The 16,549-nt window shown below is 40.5% G+C and overlaps 1 protein-coding gene across 9 annotated transcripts in view; it reads left to right on the top strand.

The window, feature by feature from the left end:
- adgrl3.1 (adhesion G protein-coupled receptor L3.1) overlaps positions 1–16,549 on the top strand; it is a 107,906-nt gene that overhangs the window by 20,928 nt on the left and 70,429 nt on the right. For 7 of the 9 annotated variants that reach the window (XM_025058339.1, XM_017035263.2, XM_025058341.1 and 4 more), the window contains 2 exons: positions 8,829–8,994; positions 13,273–13,486. In XM_025058339.1, coding sequence (XP_024914107.1) covers positions 8,835–8,994; positions 13,273–13,486 — 374 coding nt within the window. In that variant the 5' untranslated portion in view covers positions 8,829–8,834. Of the gene's footprint in view, positions 1–8,828; positions 8,995–13,272; positions 13,487–16,549 lie in introns of those variants that run through there. The other 2 variants (XM_025058343.1, XM_025058340.1) reach the window with 1 other exon arrangement.

Here is a 16,549-nt window from a genome sequence, read left to right as displayed (position 1 = left end):
TTTGTTTTTGAGTTTCTGTCTTCTACAGAAGTAGAAGTGTGTTTTTTTTTGTTTGTTTGTTTTTTTAAAACGTTTGTGACAGACAGTTTTTCCAATATCACGTTGGCTTGAGACATTTTCCCCGCATCGCTGCTTTGTAGCTGAGTCATGTCACTCACAAAGGCGTTTTTTTTTCCTTTTTTTTCTTTAACCGTCATTCTCTTGTATCTATAGAGAAATACTTCTTCAGAATCCACAGACATATTTTCTCACACAGAAAGCAAGGTGTCGTCCATGAACATACGTCGTCTTCTTCCAGTTACATCTCTGTGTTTTCTCAGCAGTTCTACGTTAATTGCCTGGTCTTATATTTATATACCAGTCTTGTTACTTATTCATTATTAAAATATGAGCAGCAGAGCCTCAGAAAGGCCATTTTGCATAAATGTTTCAAGACGATGTTACAGCCACTTCACGTTTGTTCACTAATGCAAAAGCAAATGCCTGATTTGAATGTCCTGGGCAGAAACGGTTTTTGAACTTTATTTTCTTTTTGAAACGATACGTTCTGTATTAACAATTGAATTCTTGTGAAAATTTATCGTGATCTGCTTAAAGCATAAAATACTGCTCTGTGGTAGTGATATGATTAGGAAGGTTATGAGAATCTACAGGCACGTCATTTGGTAAAAGGTTTAGAAATAAAGAACAATGTGCATAAAGGGCCGTTGATTCCATTGATTTCCAGTTGATTCCAACAAAAGCAGTATGAAGATAAAAATGTAACAGAATAAAAGCTGAAGAAAAACAAGGCTAGATGGTGGAGAAGTGAACAGGGCTGGAAAAAAAATAAATGAAAAGGCCTGAAAATCTATTGTTAATCCAGGAAAATGTGCAAGAACAAGAGTGCATCAGAACATTTGTGTTCAGCTTGTTGTTGCTAATTTCCTTTCTATCCAACACAATCACACAGGGACTCAAATTCTGCCTCAGTCTCTGCCCAAGTCTTAAGGGCTGGGCTTTGACAGACCTGTTGTGACGTTATTGGGTTTAGAGCACAGCCACACAGTGAGATGGGGATGGAGGAGGAAATGGGTTGGTGAGGCGGAGACGGACGAATCAGACGAAAGAATAACATCAGTGGCCGTGAACCCCTCCGTGTTCCACTGAGAAGGAAATCATGTGACCTAAAGTGAGAAAGCACAATGTGGGGGTAGATAGAAACTGGTGACCTTTTACCCCCTTTTACTATTGTTAATGTGTTCAGCTTGTTGTCCGATGTATTTACTGTATTTACTGTATTTACTGCGTTTTGCAATGAAAATAGAAGGTATTAGTTTCTGTTCTAGTCTGTCTAATTCTAGGTTGTGACTTGCCCTCATTCAGTTTGTTATCGTAGGTTTCAACCATCGCTGATGTACAAACCTGTTCGGATGTATTTTAAAAGTCCAGCTTTGGTCAAACAAGACATATTTGTTTCCCTATTTTCAAGTCATTTTACTTTTACCTCGGCGAGGATTTCTTTCCATTACATTTAAAACTGTCCCGGTTGTTGGTAAATCCAGTTGGGCTCTCAGTCCCGACTCAAAAAAGTTCTTTTTGTCTTGACTTTAGAGGGTGTGTCCACATTTCTGAACCAGTGCATCAGTGTTTTTCTTCTAAAACACACAGAGCTGCCCAACAACTGGAGTCGACTCTCGATGACAGCTTCTGTCACACAGCTCAACGACTGTCTAAACAACAGTCGCTGAGCTTCAGTCAGCACGGACCACACCTTTCAAGGGTGAACATTCCTTGGTTTCCTCAGGGACAACAACAAAAAGTTGTAATGATGTAAAGTGTGCAATACTCTATGTCAAGACTAATTTAAAAAAAATATTTAAAAAATATGTCTGTGTAGTTGGTCAACCATGTTGTAGAATGTTTAATGCATGCTAAATTTATATTTTTTTAAATATATTTTTTTATATTTTTATATTAAAAAATACAAATATTTTAAAAAATATTTTAAAAACATTTAAAGTTTAAAGGGAGGTTGACACATATTTTAGAAAGTATACTCAACTATACCAATTGAAATACTGGTAAATGTTTGGTCCAGTTCTGTGGTTTGATACTAAGTTAGATTTTCTTATATAAAATTGTGTTTTTTTTGTCCTTTCAGAATTTTGTTCATCTTCAGTTTTTCTTTCATAATTCTTTAACCTGATAATAATAGAGGAGAAAACAAAGTAAATGCCTTGGGTTATTAGCTTCCTGTAAGATTTTTCTCAAGTCACTGTAATTGCTCTTGGCACACTCTGGTTTGCAGTCTCCTCCCATCCCCTCTTCCTCATCTCTTGGTCACATTTCCTTCATCCTATCTTTCCATCTCTATTTTCCTCAGCCTTTCTTCTCTCTGACCTCATTATTGTTGAATCTCTTACTTTATCTTCCTCCGTCTCTCCCGCCGTCCTTCATCGTCTCTCCTCTTTCCTCTCCTCTCCCCTCCTCTCTTTCTTGTGCTGTTCATTCTGGTCTTATTATTAGGCATCGAGGCACACACAGTTGATCAGGCTGGGGCATTAGAAGGTTCGGAGCGGAGCAGACCGCGGTGTCTAGTCTGGGTGATAAAGAATCAAAACAGCAATGCCTTACAGACGAGGTCACCGGAGGTGGATTTTAAAGGTGGTTTCAGTGCATTGAATTTCTGAAAGCGTGCTCAGAGCAGCCAGAGGCAGCCATGCGGAAACTGTAGAGGTCCGGTCAAAACCAGTGCCTCCCCAGACACAATTTTCATACGGGTTTAGAATGTCTAACATGTAGGGAGGGTATGAAGTTCTCATCCAACAACTTTGAACTAGTCAAATAAAAATTGGTAAAATATAATAAAAGGACAGATATTAAAAAAAAAATGGAACTAGAATTCTTTAGTTCTTAAATGCTGTAAGTCGAGGACGTTGTAAACCGAGGACCTGCTGTCTCAGCATCAGTTTGGTATTTGACATGAAGTAGCGTTTATCGGCTAGTAAATAAAAATTAAACCCTTCACCAGTGAATAAACCGCACCTGAATATATCGCTCATCTGTGCCATTGCCACCGCTTTTCATCAGACCACAATAACCAGAATCAGTCACATGTGGGGTGACCTATACCTCTAAGGCGCCACTCCAGCACTCTGTGCTTATTTGCTGTGAAGCTGCACAAAGGATTTATAACAAGTCCTGTATGAAATAAATTGCCTGCCAGGCTTCCTGTCTTCAGGGCACAGTGACAATTGTACACATTCCTACAGTGGAGGAACCCCTCACCCAACACACACACACACACACACACACACACACGAGTGTGTGCACTTGCCTGTGTCTAAACTGCACATGTTTAGAAACAGCCAGTGGGAGCATCCAGAACATCTGTCTACACCAGAGCAATGTATGGGTCCAAACTGAGGAGCGCAGTCTGACATGACACGGAGTTGAACTTTGGCGAGCACACGTCACGTGTCAGTGAGACGTTATTAATGGTGATTTTAATGGGGTGTGTATGTGAGGCCCTTACAAACCCCCCCCCCCACATATGCAGCGGTACAGATACATGTCGTGGCCGACATGTCAAGACGCTGGTAAGAGTGTGAGCTGACAGGATGTTTTTTTTTTCTCTGGGCCTCTGGTCCCACTGCGGGTCCACTCACTGCCAATCAGTGTCTCAGCGGTCTGCAGCACATGCAATTATGAGGGAGGGTCTTCTGTTTCCATACATCTTACATGTACATGTTTTTACATTATGCGTAAAAAAGCTCCTGAAGTGTGTGGTTTTTGTCCACTGTCTGTCACAGGGTTGTTATTTCAAGCCACAGGCCAGAGTCCCAGCAGGTCGTCGCCTGATTAATCATCAGCTCACTCTGCCAACTTAGCTAAGTGTGGGTGTGTGTGTGTGTTTGCATGGTCATTCTAATCAACAGTTTCCCAGTCCAGCTATGTGCTGATGGTAATTAGCCACACCGGTATCGCCGTCTCTCTCTCTCTCTCTCTGTCTCTCTCTCTCTCTCTCCTTTTCACGCACGCAAACAAAACCAGAAATGGTCACGGTGGTTAAACCTAGCCTAGCAAGCCAACTGGAGGTAATTTACCATAGCTTGGCAGACACATGCCATTTTACTGAACACGCTGCATGGCCCCATGAGCTTTGTTCCGCCCGGACTTCTCGTCAGCAGAGCAAAGAATGGGCGAGTGAGGAGATGAAACAGAGAGGAGAGAAGAATAGGTGAGAGAGGGAAAAAAAAACTTAATAAAGGAGAAAGAAAGATGCTGAAGCTGCTGGAACTGTTTGACAATATAATAGAACAAGGATATTCAATTAAAATTCAAAAAGGTCGTGATGAGGGGCGGGGCGAAGGGTGTGCTGATGAAAATAAGCCGACAAAGCTGAAAACTTAAACGCGGCGCTTAAAATGCACTTTTCTCCGTTTCTCAGACTTGTGTGTCCGTCGTGTCTCTGCTAGGACAATCTGGTTTATTGCAGATCTACTACAGATCAGCCTCCATGGCTGGTGTGACTCATAATAAGAATGTCTATAACGAAGAGATGCACCGCAAAAAACCAAACTGCCGAACTTGATTTCAGTTTCCAGGATACACACCCACATATGTTTTTGTCTCAGGAACACTGATAGAATATATGTCATGAGTTTTTTCAGCTATACTGCTGTCTACTATAGTAATGCCTGACCAGCATGAGATGGCCTACTTCCATATATACTACATATATATATGAGGGTGTATGTGTGTGTGACATCCACTGACAAGGTAGCACACTCCAGTCTGCACTCATTAGTGAAAGACAGAATCCCCGAATGAGGACTGCGGTGACAGACAGCTCTCTTGTTAAGGGACTGTACACAAACGCACACACACACCCACCCATCCACACGCGCGTGCACACACGCAGGGTCAGAGTGCCTCGGAGCACAGAATTAGCGCTACATCAATTAGTTCATAGATGCATGCGATGAGCTGCAGCCTGTGAAAGTAGTGTCCATGGCGATGTCCCTGTCAGCTGACAGTCCTTACTTTGATTATAGATGGGTTTCTTTAGACACATTTAGACATTACTGAAAAAGAAAGCCTTCATGACAGAATGTACGGTATTTTTTATATAAATGAGCAATTTCTGAACATTTATTAAGTAGATAAAACAGGCAAGGACGGATGAAACCACACTTGAATTCAAGGTCCTGGAGCACTGAGAGCTCTTTGTTTTGATGCGATCCTGTCTGTTAGCTGACGTTGTTCCTGGTTTATTACACGTTACCCTCTGTAAACTCAAGATGTCGTCTCTACTGGGATACAAAAAGCAAAAGAGAGGAACCTTTGGATTCATTTAAAACATTAATTGTATTATTTCTTCTTTTTCTGAGAGTGGATTTGGTTTGGTATTTGGAAAAATATTAAACAAATCCTGCATGTGTTTGCGATCACCCAATAAATACAGGCTGTAAATGGATCACATATGTTATGATAATTAGCGTAATTACTGCCTGTTTATTTATAATATATTAACCAAATGACGCATTAGGATGATGAGATAAAACATCTGACAGAAATAGGAAACTAGTAAACTACTTCAGGGGATCGGTCCTGTCTACACCGGGCGAACCGTCACTGATGAGACATATTTTAATATCATTATGGAAACATATGGGTGTGTGGAGGCCTGTTGAATTATGAACACAACTTGAGTGATAGACCTAGGGTTAGACCGCTTAAGGCTCCCGTATTACCATTGACTGTGAAGTCAGTTGTGAGCAAGGTGGAAAAGAGAGGGTTAATTAATGAGTGAGTTCAGGGGGAGCATACGGTGTGATAGAGTGGCTTTTGAATTATGGATCAGTGGAATGCTGTGGCTGTGGCTGGTGGCGTCCAGCCATATGTCATTGTTGCCTCCTGTGTCTGCATAAGGACAGCTGGTCAGATTTCTCATGTTCAACCAGGTTAGGCACCAATCAATCAAAAAGGGTCGGCCTGTTGAGACGTTAAAGCATGGGAGTCTGTTGAGAGTCTCTCAGGGGAACGGGGGGGGGGAGCTACAGGATCTTCTGATGTCTCTAACTTAACTCTTTATCTTTCTTATCTTTCAACAGACTTGTTTCAGCAAACTCATATGCATTCATAAAAACATACTTATATACGTTTTCATATACTTCTATATTTTTGTGAAATTTGGGATATTCTCAAATTTTGTGATTCATTTTTGAAAAAAAACCCAAAAACTCCTCTATTCTCTCTGGGATTTGTCTGTTTACAGAGATTTGATCTATGCCGTTTTTACTAAGAGGACCTTTGACTGCACAGTTGTTTGAGTGCAGCTCGTTTTTGGCGGTTACAGAAAGGTCTTTGTCGTTCAGACAATGTGTGTGGCCCTCATTTATAATCTGGCTTTCCTGCTAAGTTATCTGGGTAAGAGACTGTGCCAAAAACCGCCTTAATAGCATGACACAGCTCACTGACTATTGTCCTGTGTCTGGTGGGTCATAATGGTATGGTCAGAGTGATCAATAGTCTCTGTTACACATGATATTTTTCCCATGGCTCTGGCTGTCTGCTTCACTCCATCTGGCCCTGGCCAATGCTAATTTCCGTAACTGTTCTCTCTTCCAGACAGACAAACAGTCAGACACAGTACTGTTGTGTTACTGTTTATTTTTAGTGGAAGTGTCAGACTGAGGCTTTGCTTGCTTCAGCCGCTTTTGAATCACTCTATTATGTGCCAGTGATGTTTGTTTCATCCGCACAAGGACGACTGCATGGTGTTAATACAAAAGGCCTGTCAGCTCACATACGATTAATCGTATTTTCATCGTCATCGCGATGTGATAGTGCACAATTGGCAAATAAGTGACGGAGAAGGAAGACGGTAAAGAATTACATGAAAACAAAAACATGTTCAAGGTTTAAACAACCCTCCGAAAAGGCATAAGGTTCATTTATTTATTAATTTTTTCTTAACGTGTATCATTAAAATGCTATTTGTGTTTAAGTCACATCTGTAGTCTACTAATTATCGCTTAATGATCGTTAATTAGGTTCCAACAGCTTATGTACGTTGTCGTTATGTTTGTTATTCTGTGTTGAAAACCAGCTCTTACGTTGGTTTTAAGATTTTTATTATCACCACAATCACCAGTTCAAGAGCAGGACTGTCTTTGGGTGGGATATGCTACAGATGTGATGCCCATTAGAACTGGGACCAGGCCCGGATGTGTGAGTCTAGTAACAGACTTAGAATTTGAGAGTACCTAAAAGCAGGGACTCTGTTGGAACTGCTGAACAAATATATATATATATATATGATGATGCCGGTGACGCTGTAATAAGATTATTAAAACAGCGGAACGATGCTGACCAGTCTGTTATCACTCTAACAACTCTCACTGACCACCCTCTTATTAATAGTTTATTACTGATCCACCATGAAATACAGATTAGATAAGGACATCCATGCGCTTCACACTTTGATGTCAGTGAGTAACATTATTGAGGTCAAGCCTGACACAGACAACACCATCACTGTCAGCAACACTAGATACTTATTGTTTTAGCAAAACAAAAAATACCCTATAATAATGTTGTATTTTATATAAGATATGGTAATTAATGCAAACTATGCAGTTTATATGGCAGATTTAAGTACTCTAATTATTCATATATTTTTTTTCCCAAAAGCAAAATGGTAAGTATTAAAAAGAAATGGATTTCAAACTTAATAAATGCCCCTTTGGAAGCACAAAGTTTGCATTTTTCATTTGGCAGTCAGTAAACTACGTTGCATCTATTATCCTGATGTTGGTTATAAGATGCATTTTAAAACCTAAATTAAACTGACCTTCAGCTTTGGTCTGTACACAGGACAGCAGCGGTGTTAGTATTAGCTGCAGTAGTTACTTGGGAATTTCCTGCAAAAACAGCATAACAAAATATCTTAAGTCATGAAAAAATATTGAGAACGTGGATGAACTAGTTAAAGATGACCTACATATGCATATTGGAAATTCCTACAACTATGCAAGTTACTATGTGTAAGTCACAAACACAACAAATCCCTGGAGGGTTTGTTACAGTCCTCTGAACCGAAATTAGAAACATAAACCGACAGACTAAAATCTCAAGAAATGTGTTTATACTTATAAAGTGTGGGTGTGATATGTATACTACATCTGGGCATTTTAACACATTAGTTTAAGTTTAAGTTGTTATTTTTTAATTGCTACCGTGCAAAGGGAATGCTGCTGTGAGAAGCGTCTTATTTTGATTTTATAGAGTGTTTATCAAACCAACTGTGACTGCACTTTTGTTTATAATCCACACCTTTCAAACATAAGCATACATTACACAACTTCAAATTTCATGTTGATTTTGGCACGTAAAACGGTAATTAATTGCAATCATTGTGTAATAATTTGCAATTTAAAAACAATGTATTTGTTGGTCAGCCCTAATATGTACATCAAGTCGAGGTAAATTGCTCGGTTTATTGGTTCAATTTCACAATACCACAGATGGAAGTCTTCCGTATGTAGACAATCTATTTGTTCATTTTTTATTGTTTACTGCACAGACGTCTATGACATATGTCTACAGGAAGCCGCATTGACCTTAAGTGCTGTTTGTTAAAATATCAATCTGCTATTAAGCCAACAGAGTAGTTCTGTGTCTGGGGAAACTTTGTCCTGCTGCGTTAACCTTCCAGTTATAAAACTGTTTGTAGAACTTTTGTAAACAATTTATCTACATTGTCAGTGAGACTTGAGATGAGCCATCGGTTTTATATGGCACACAAGTGAACAAATTGTGTTTGTGTGTCCCTTTTGCAGTTTTGTATGGTGTCGAGAACACAGAGCTGTGAGGAAAACAGCTCAGCACGAGGCTGTCTGGGCTCTGCAGGAAGTCCTTCCATATCTGCTTCCAGGTCAACCTCTGAAGTCATGTGGATCAGATGCCTGCTCTTCATCACCACTTTGTTTGCCCCACTCGCCATAGGTAAGATTACAGTCCATTCATTACACAGTAGATGTATACATACTGGGTATTCTGCTGAGGAATTAGAAATCCAGAAAACCAAACAACAGCAGGTATTTGTGTTTTTCATTAGTTTTTATTTGTGAAAATCCAGAAAACCAAACAACAGCAGGTAGGTATATGTGTTTGTCATTAGTTTTTATTTGTGACAAATCCAAATGATTGATAATTGTTAAGTAAACGATGTGTGTTCAACCTTTTTAAATTGATTACCATGTTTAATAGCATTGATATGACTCACTATAGAAGCTGCTATCAGAAAACAGAAACTCAAGTTTGTCTGTCTGAACAGTCAAACAAAAACTCAAGTTTTAGCCTCAACCGCTCGGACACGTAACCAGACATTTCTTTGAGTTGTTTTGCCCGAAGATAAAAAAATATCAGTGAATATTTGTGTGAGTGTCTGAGGAATAACTTGGCATTCACAAATCACACTGCTTTAACTTAGCAAGTATTAGGTGAAGCAAACACAGTTTAGCTTGAAGACACGCAGCAGAGAGCACTTGATCTACTGTAGCGAGCTCTGTCTTGTCATTATTTCAGGGTTATGTCCTGACAAGTAAAACAGAGAAGGGAGACATGGGTTTTGTGTGTTTGTCAGGTTTGTATTTCTGACAGGAACAATGTTCTACCTGACAGGGTGGACTTGTTGATCGTGTTGCTGAGAGCTAGAGCGTGTTGCAGTCATATCATCAAAACTATAGCATAGGTCACCAACACTGCCTTACCATCCACAGGGTCATACTGTTGAACGATGTCGCTTTGTTTTTACACTGTTAATAAGGGAAAATAGTCAAAGAACGATGTCGCTTTGTTTTTACACTGTCAATGAGGAAAATAGTCAGAAATGTCTCTCCAAATCTTAATATTTCATTTTAAACTACGGTACAATGCCTTCTGTGACTACGCCGGTTACATTATAAGCAGCGATATAGAACAAAAAAAAAAAATCATTGAACATTGAGTTGCAAACTGTACGACACATATTTACTCAGACAACTTCTTAGCCAGGGACCTTTTACACAGAACCCCCGGGGAAGAAGTTCCCTACCCAATAATAAAGGGTGGACTGTGCAGATGGTTCTCACATTATATGCTGGAACACAGCTGCAGCAGCTCCAAGGGCCTGGACAGGAATAATTTATGTTTGACTTACAACATTTTTTTATTTTCTTTTTTTGTCTATGAAACAAAGAAACTGCACCTAAATAAATGTCTGCCTTACAAAGTTGTACATACTTTTTTGAAGATTCATTCCCTTCATTTAGGTTTTACTTTACAATATATATTGACCATACAAAAAAAAATGTACACTGTACACAGCTATAGCCTCCTTTGCACTTGAACAAAATATTATTTTTTCATGTTACAACACTACATTTCAGCAGTAGCCAGACACCGTGGCAGTGCAAGTGAGAGATCACCTTTTAAATCTCTCTCCTCCTCCTTCTCGCCCTCTCCTTCTCCTTCTTTCCATCTATTCACCTCTTTTGCCACTCTCTTGTTCTTGGCCCAAATGTAAAAATCAATATCCTTTTGTTTCAGCCCCTGGAGGCAATAAGAGAGTCTGAATAAGACTGTCTGTACTGTCCGTTGCTGCCAACTTTCTGTCACCACTTACACAACTAATGACAGACACATTAACATGCACTTGATAGCTCGGACTTTATTGCACCTTTGCAAAGTCAGTAAATAGTGACATGCGCTGCGTGTGCTTACATGTGTGTATCGCTTGTCTTTATAACTGTGCATGCCTGAAATCCCTTCGTAGGCAGAATGACCGCAGAGCACTTTTTCTCAGGGAGGCTGCTGATGTAAACAGATAAATTAATGGGTGATAAACAAGACAGGGCAGCGTGTGAGAGTCAAGGAATTTACCAGCCCTACTGTATATGGGATTTTAATTACAATACAGACAGACCACATATATTTAAATGATGTCACTGTTATCTCTGTGCCCAGCTCCTGTAAGGCAACACTTAAGACATCTGATCCAATGTGAGTCCAGATGGTTTCTTTCCAACACAGGGTATTGTAAACATCAATTACTACTGTCCTCAAAAAATGACATTCATGCACATGATGGCGGCCGGGATGTTGCCACTGAGAAACTAATAACCTTACGCTAGTATTAAAACACTAATGACCCCTTTGCCTTAAGAGGCAGTCTCTTCCATGCATGAAGTCTTCAAGATCCTCAGCCACTACTAAAAAACTAATTCTGACTGAATGTGCGCTTAAGGTCTAATCACAGCCCGCAGTGTTCTGTGTGTTCATTAGAAAGGACATCCTCTGTAAATGTCACTTATATATCAGTCTTATCTCTAAGCTAGCTCTTGCCATTATCAGCGTAGTGCCCCGGAGTAACAAGCACCATGCAGATATCGACTTCACTGGCTTAGAATTTCTGCCTCCACATGCCACCGCTCCCAGCATTTGTATGCATGGGTGTGTAGAGAAAATGTGTGTGTGTGTGCTTGTGTGGTTAAGTGCCTGTGTGTGATGTGGTGAAGGGCAGTATTAAGTTGAGTCTGGGCAGAAAGTCATTGGGCTCATTCAGATTCTTTGCGGCATTTGTGTAACCATGACACTCCTCCGGCCAGTGAGCGAGCCCAGGGAGGGAGGATAGTGTTGCTATGGTCACCATGACTGGGAGAGTGAGAAAGGTGGGATGAAGTCTCACCTTTTGGAAACGGTATAAGTCTGGGTTTTTATGTTTGATGTATATACGAAAGTGTTTTCTTTCTGCATGTGGACTGGTAGTCCTTAAGGGGCTTCATAATTAGAAAAGAATGTCATCGTGAAATAAGAAGCAGTCACACAGTGGCTCGGATTTAGTACTCTCTAGTACTAGAGTTTTTATTGAGAGGGACTATGCATATTTCCTATATTGCACTGGGTGAAGCCAGTATTCTCAGATGTGCTCCTTTAGCATGGTCTCCTTATAAAAACAATATGAAACTATGTAAAGTATAAAATAATGAATACTGCATAACAGGTACAGTAGAGCCCAGATATTGGCAGAGCCAAACAACATCTGTGAATACTTCACTTGATATACAGTAGTAAGATAGCTGCAGCTCCCAGGGACTGCTGCTCTAGAGAGAAGAGACTAACAACATTGAAGCTGCAACACAACAACCACAAATCCCTGGAACATCCAGCCATATGTCATAGCCCCCAAATGACAAGGCACTATGCTAAGTTTGTTTTTTTGTTAACATAGTTCTAAAAAAAATGTGGTGGACTTTTTAACTCTAGGCAGTCCGGCAAAACAAAAAAATCTCTATTTTGTGAGGGGTAAAATAGTACCCACCCAAAAAAACGCTCTGTACTGCGTGTTACGTAAGATGTGCTGTGTCGACGGGTGGAGTACAGACTCTATTGCAGTTAAATTCAAATCAGGGGGTCTCCAACTATATTTGTAGGAGGACAGACATTCAGATAAAATGGAATAAAAATCATTTTTTGAAATAGCATTATTATTTGTGCTTGAGACAGACAAGCCTGACTGAAAATCTAACTATAATTTTAACAGTTTTCTTTTATATATTTTCCATATTAATAATTCCATTGTTTGGATTACTCACAAATAAAAACAGATGTGAAACATGTTAATTATCTAAATTAATCATGATTAATTATGATCATGATTTTTTTGAATTTTTCATTTCTTGGACCGGTCTAATATCATACACATGTCGTAGGTTGCCAACAAATGTTTCTCTTTGCTCTCGCAGATGTTTCATCATCGAAGGAGCCTCATCTGATCGACTCATTATCAAGTTAAAGGGCAAAGCAACGGCATTAAAATTTCTCCAACACATCAGTGGCTTCACTCTCATTAGAACTAATGACGTGTTTACTGTTTCTCTATAATGGGTCTAGATGTACAGTATGGCTCAACATTTGCAGCTTCTGAAAATAATATGCTGTTATCTCTCAACAACTTTAATACCACTAATTGCCTGTTGCATTTACTGGGCTATTATTCTCTACATACACTGATGCCCACAAGTGCCGTCTGTGGAGCAGTAATTATGATTTTATTTACAGCAGTGGACATGCACCTGATTCATTTGTTTTTCCATAAAGGGGATAATTAGTCAATACGACAGAGGTGCAAATACAGGCGCAGCTGATACAGAGTATCCATGTGTTCCACGGGGCTGGAGGGTTTTCATTATGATGAACCACATCTTTATTCAAATGTGTGTGTCTTTGTGCCCGTGTGTCCAGCGGATGGCCGTGCCCCTATCCCAATGGCAGTGGTGCGCAGGGAGCTGTCCTGTGAGTCTTACCCCATCGAGCTGCGTTGCCCAGGCACAGATGTCATCATGATTGAGAGCGCCAACTATGGCCGCACCGACGACAAAATCTGTGACTCTGACCCTGCACAGATGGAGAATACACGGTGCTACCTGCCTGACGCATACAAGATCATGTCACTCAGGTCAGTGTTGTTATGACACCTGAATGCATAATGAATGAATTATGTGGAGAGCACAAAGGCAACTCTCGATAGAGCTCCTGCGCGGAAAGATTACTTCAGGTCTTACAATGAACTGCTAAATGTGTTCCTTTTTTAATTACCCCTGTCCCATGGTACAGTTTAGTACAAAATGTGCAAGGTTGACTCACAGCACACCAAGCTTCAGACAAAACAGGAACATTTGGAAGATTTTTTGAAATCTTTTTGTACAGAACAAAAACCACTACTCAGTCTCAGGGAGCTCAGATTGGAATAATTTATTGCTCACTTACAAGTGCGACAAGTGCTGCAGCACCGTTGTCAGAACTGTGACTGACTGTCTGTGACACTGACACCTTCTATCCTTCACATTTCTGCTGCTCTCAGTTTCCTGTATGTGCAGTTGAATTGCACACAACAACAAAACATTATCAGACAAAGGAAATGACTCATGACATCTCCTTTACGTTAAGTGAGATGACCTCCGTTTCTGAAAGCTGTGCCGTAGAGCCAGCTTGTACTTGAGATTGTAGAAAAGGTACAAACATTGAAAGGTTTTACTTTTACCCAATAAACTTTTTAAATCTCTTTTTTTCTCTTTATTATAGTATTTCATAAAAAATAAACTGCACAGCAGAAATGTATTCTCTAAAAAACAAGAATAATCAAATGCAATCAGCGAGGTTGCAAGATTGCCCACTTAGTCATACAAACACAACTGCAAATGTATTTGATATTGAAAAAGTTGCACTTGGGACTGGTGGGCGTTAAGGGACCTGACTGACCTGAGGTGACCTTAGATGACCTGAGATGACCTTAGATGACTTGCCCCTGCTGCTTTAAAAACCCTGTATTTATATTAGATTATTTATATCTCTGAACTCTATTCGAGTGTAATCCCTCTGTAAACACAAAAGTATGAAAAGGAAAAACATTTAAAAATCCTGACACGAGTAAACAACCCTGCCCAGTGACTGAGCACAAAGGTCTTAAATGAATGTCAATAGTGTGTCATAAATCATTTATTTTAATATATTTTTTAATAATGTAACATTAAAATTGTTTACCGTGGCTTGTGATTCCCTCAAGTCATGGATTCCACCAATGTGGAATGTGGTTTGGAGATGTGAGCCAAAGTTGGAACCGTCTGTCATTGACATTATTAGCCTTTTCCATAAAAGCTTTTTGACATGTCGCAGGAACTGATACTGTGAGCACAGCCTCTTTGCATTCAGTCGTCATTTCTTTTCATCGCACAGCTCTTTTGCACATGTCAAAATGTCTGCTGTGGAAAAGATCTATAGTGTGGATATTATGTGAAACCCTTCTTTCTGTGCTGTATATTAGACCACCTGTCTCCGTCACGTGCCGCTGCTCTGATTGTGATTGCTTTGGATTGATTCAGTCCCAAACCACTCACTCTAGCAGCTGCAGCTTGTGTGGCCACTTTCTGACAGGTCTCTGCAATCCATAATTTATACGCGAGCACACACGCAGATACACACAGCATGTGCAGCACACCGCACACGCTGCCCAGGGGCTACACCAGACTTTAAGCTCCAATTAGCAGAGCCAGAGGCCAATCCTGATCTTCAGGGATCCTCAGTGGAGGTGACTCAGACTGGAAAAAATGTTTATCAAATACGGTGTATTTTTAGTGCATGCCAGTGTCTCACAAAAGGCGTGAAGAGAGCGCTGGTCTTGCCTTTTCAGTTTGTGCAGAGCCAATAACAGAAGTGGCAGAAATGCTGCTGCGCACAGTGAACCTGATTAAGAATGTCAGAATGTTCTATGTAATAAAAACCTTCATGTATATGTGTGCCTATTGTGAACTTGGTGACTTTAGATGGTGGAAGGTTTAATGTGTCCTTTCCACAAATTGCAGTGAGGTCATCCACATCCAGCTTGATTTTGTTTCTCTCTCTCTCTCTCTCATATGGTCAGACCTGTATTACTCAGTCTGGTTCAGAGTTTTCACTCTGCCATTCTCTCTGTGTCTGCATCGTCTTTTGGTTTTCAAAACCAACCTCAACCGGTGGATAACATCAGGGCATGTTCCGCCTGCTCAGTGTGTCCTCAGTATCACGGTCTGCCTCTGTTTTCCTCTCTACCTCTTTCCAAGGCCAGTGTGTGTGTGTGTGTGTGTGTGTGTGTGTGCGCGCGTGCCACACCACATAATTGGTTTGATATCAAAGCCTCATATCTCCAGAGGGTCTCACAAGGCTTCTCAGGCATCTCAGAGTGGACTTGATATCGCTGCTTTTCCCAGATTATCTTCCCATTGGGATACACTCGGCTGAAGGAGAGACCAGAACCCTGGTCATGAACATTGGGCTCAATCTGTGTTTGCGATAGAATGGCCTCAATTCAATGACTCAATCTGTTTTATCAGGTCCTGAACCCACGTCCAACTGCGTCCAAATGGCTACTGTCCAGTGCACTCCAAACCTAAACTTCTACTTTGGTTTTAATCCTTTAATTAAAACTTGTCCGTATGATTCAGCTTTCATTGGCAGCTCGACTTTTGGCACTCACTTTCTGCACTTCCTAAAATCAGCATCACTGTCACTGTATTTTTAAAAGCCATTTTGATAACAGCTATAGGCTGTGATTAAGTCGTCATTAGAATGTCACAGAGCGGCGATATATCAGGAACACACATTTGGAGTTGGGAAGATGAGAGGTGGGAGACGGGAGGGGTGGGGGAAGGGGGGGGGGGGGGTTCTGCTTGTTACAGCCGTCCCTTGACATAAAATAGACCTGATGGCAACTACGGAGATCTTTCTCAATGCGCTCCTTGTTCTTTACTGATCTTTACTCAATCTTTTCCTCTGTCTATGTCTCTCTCCCTCTCCCTTACTTCTGTCTCTTTCTTATGTTTCCTAATACACACACACACACACACACCTACTGCGAGCACAAGCATCCAGACTGTTTTGCTCACACTGCAGCAACCATGTTGGAAAATGACTTGGACTTCAAACAGACTTTCCCTTGACACTTCTATTCTGCCTCCCCCACCCTCTCACCTTGTTTGCCCTTCTG

Source organism: Cynoglossus semilaevis, chromosome 9 (assembly GCF_000523025.1).
Source record: "Cynoglossus semilaevis isolate Cse_v1.0 chromosome 9, Cse_v1.0, whole genome shotgun sequence".
Classification (NCBI taxonomy): Eukaryota; Metazoa; Chordata; class Actinopteri; order Pleuronectiformes; family Cynoglossidae; genus Cynoglossus; species Cynoglossus semilaevis.
Note: the sequence above shows the minus strand (reverse complement) of the source record. Positions and strands in the feature narration are given on the sequence as shown.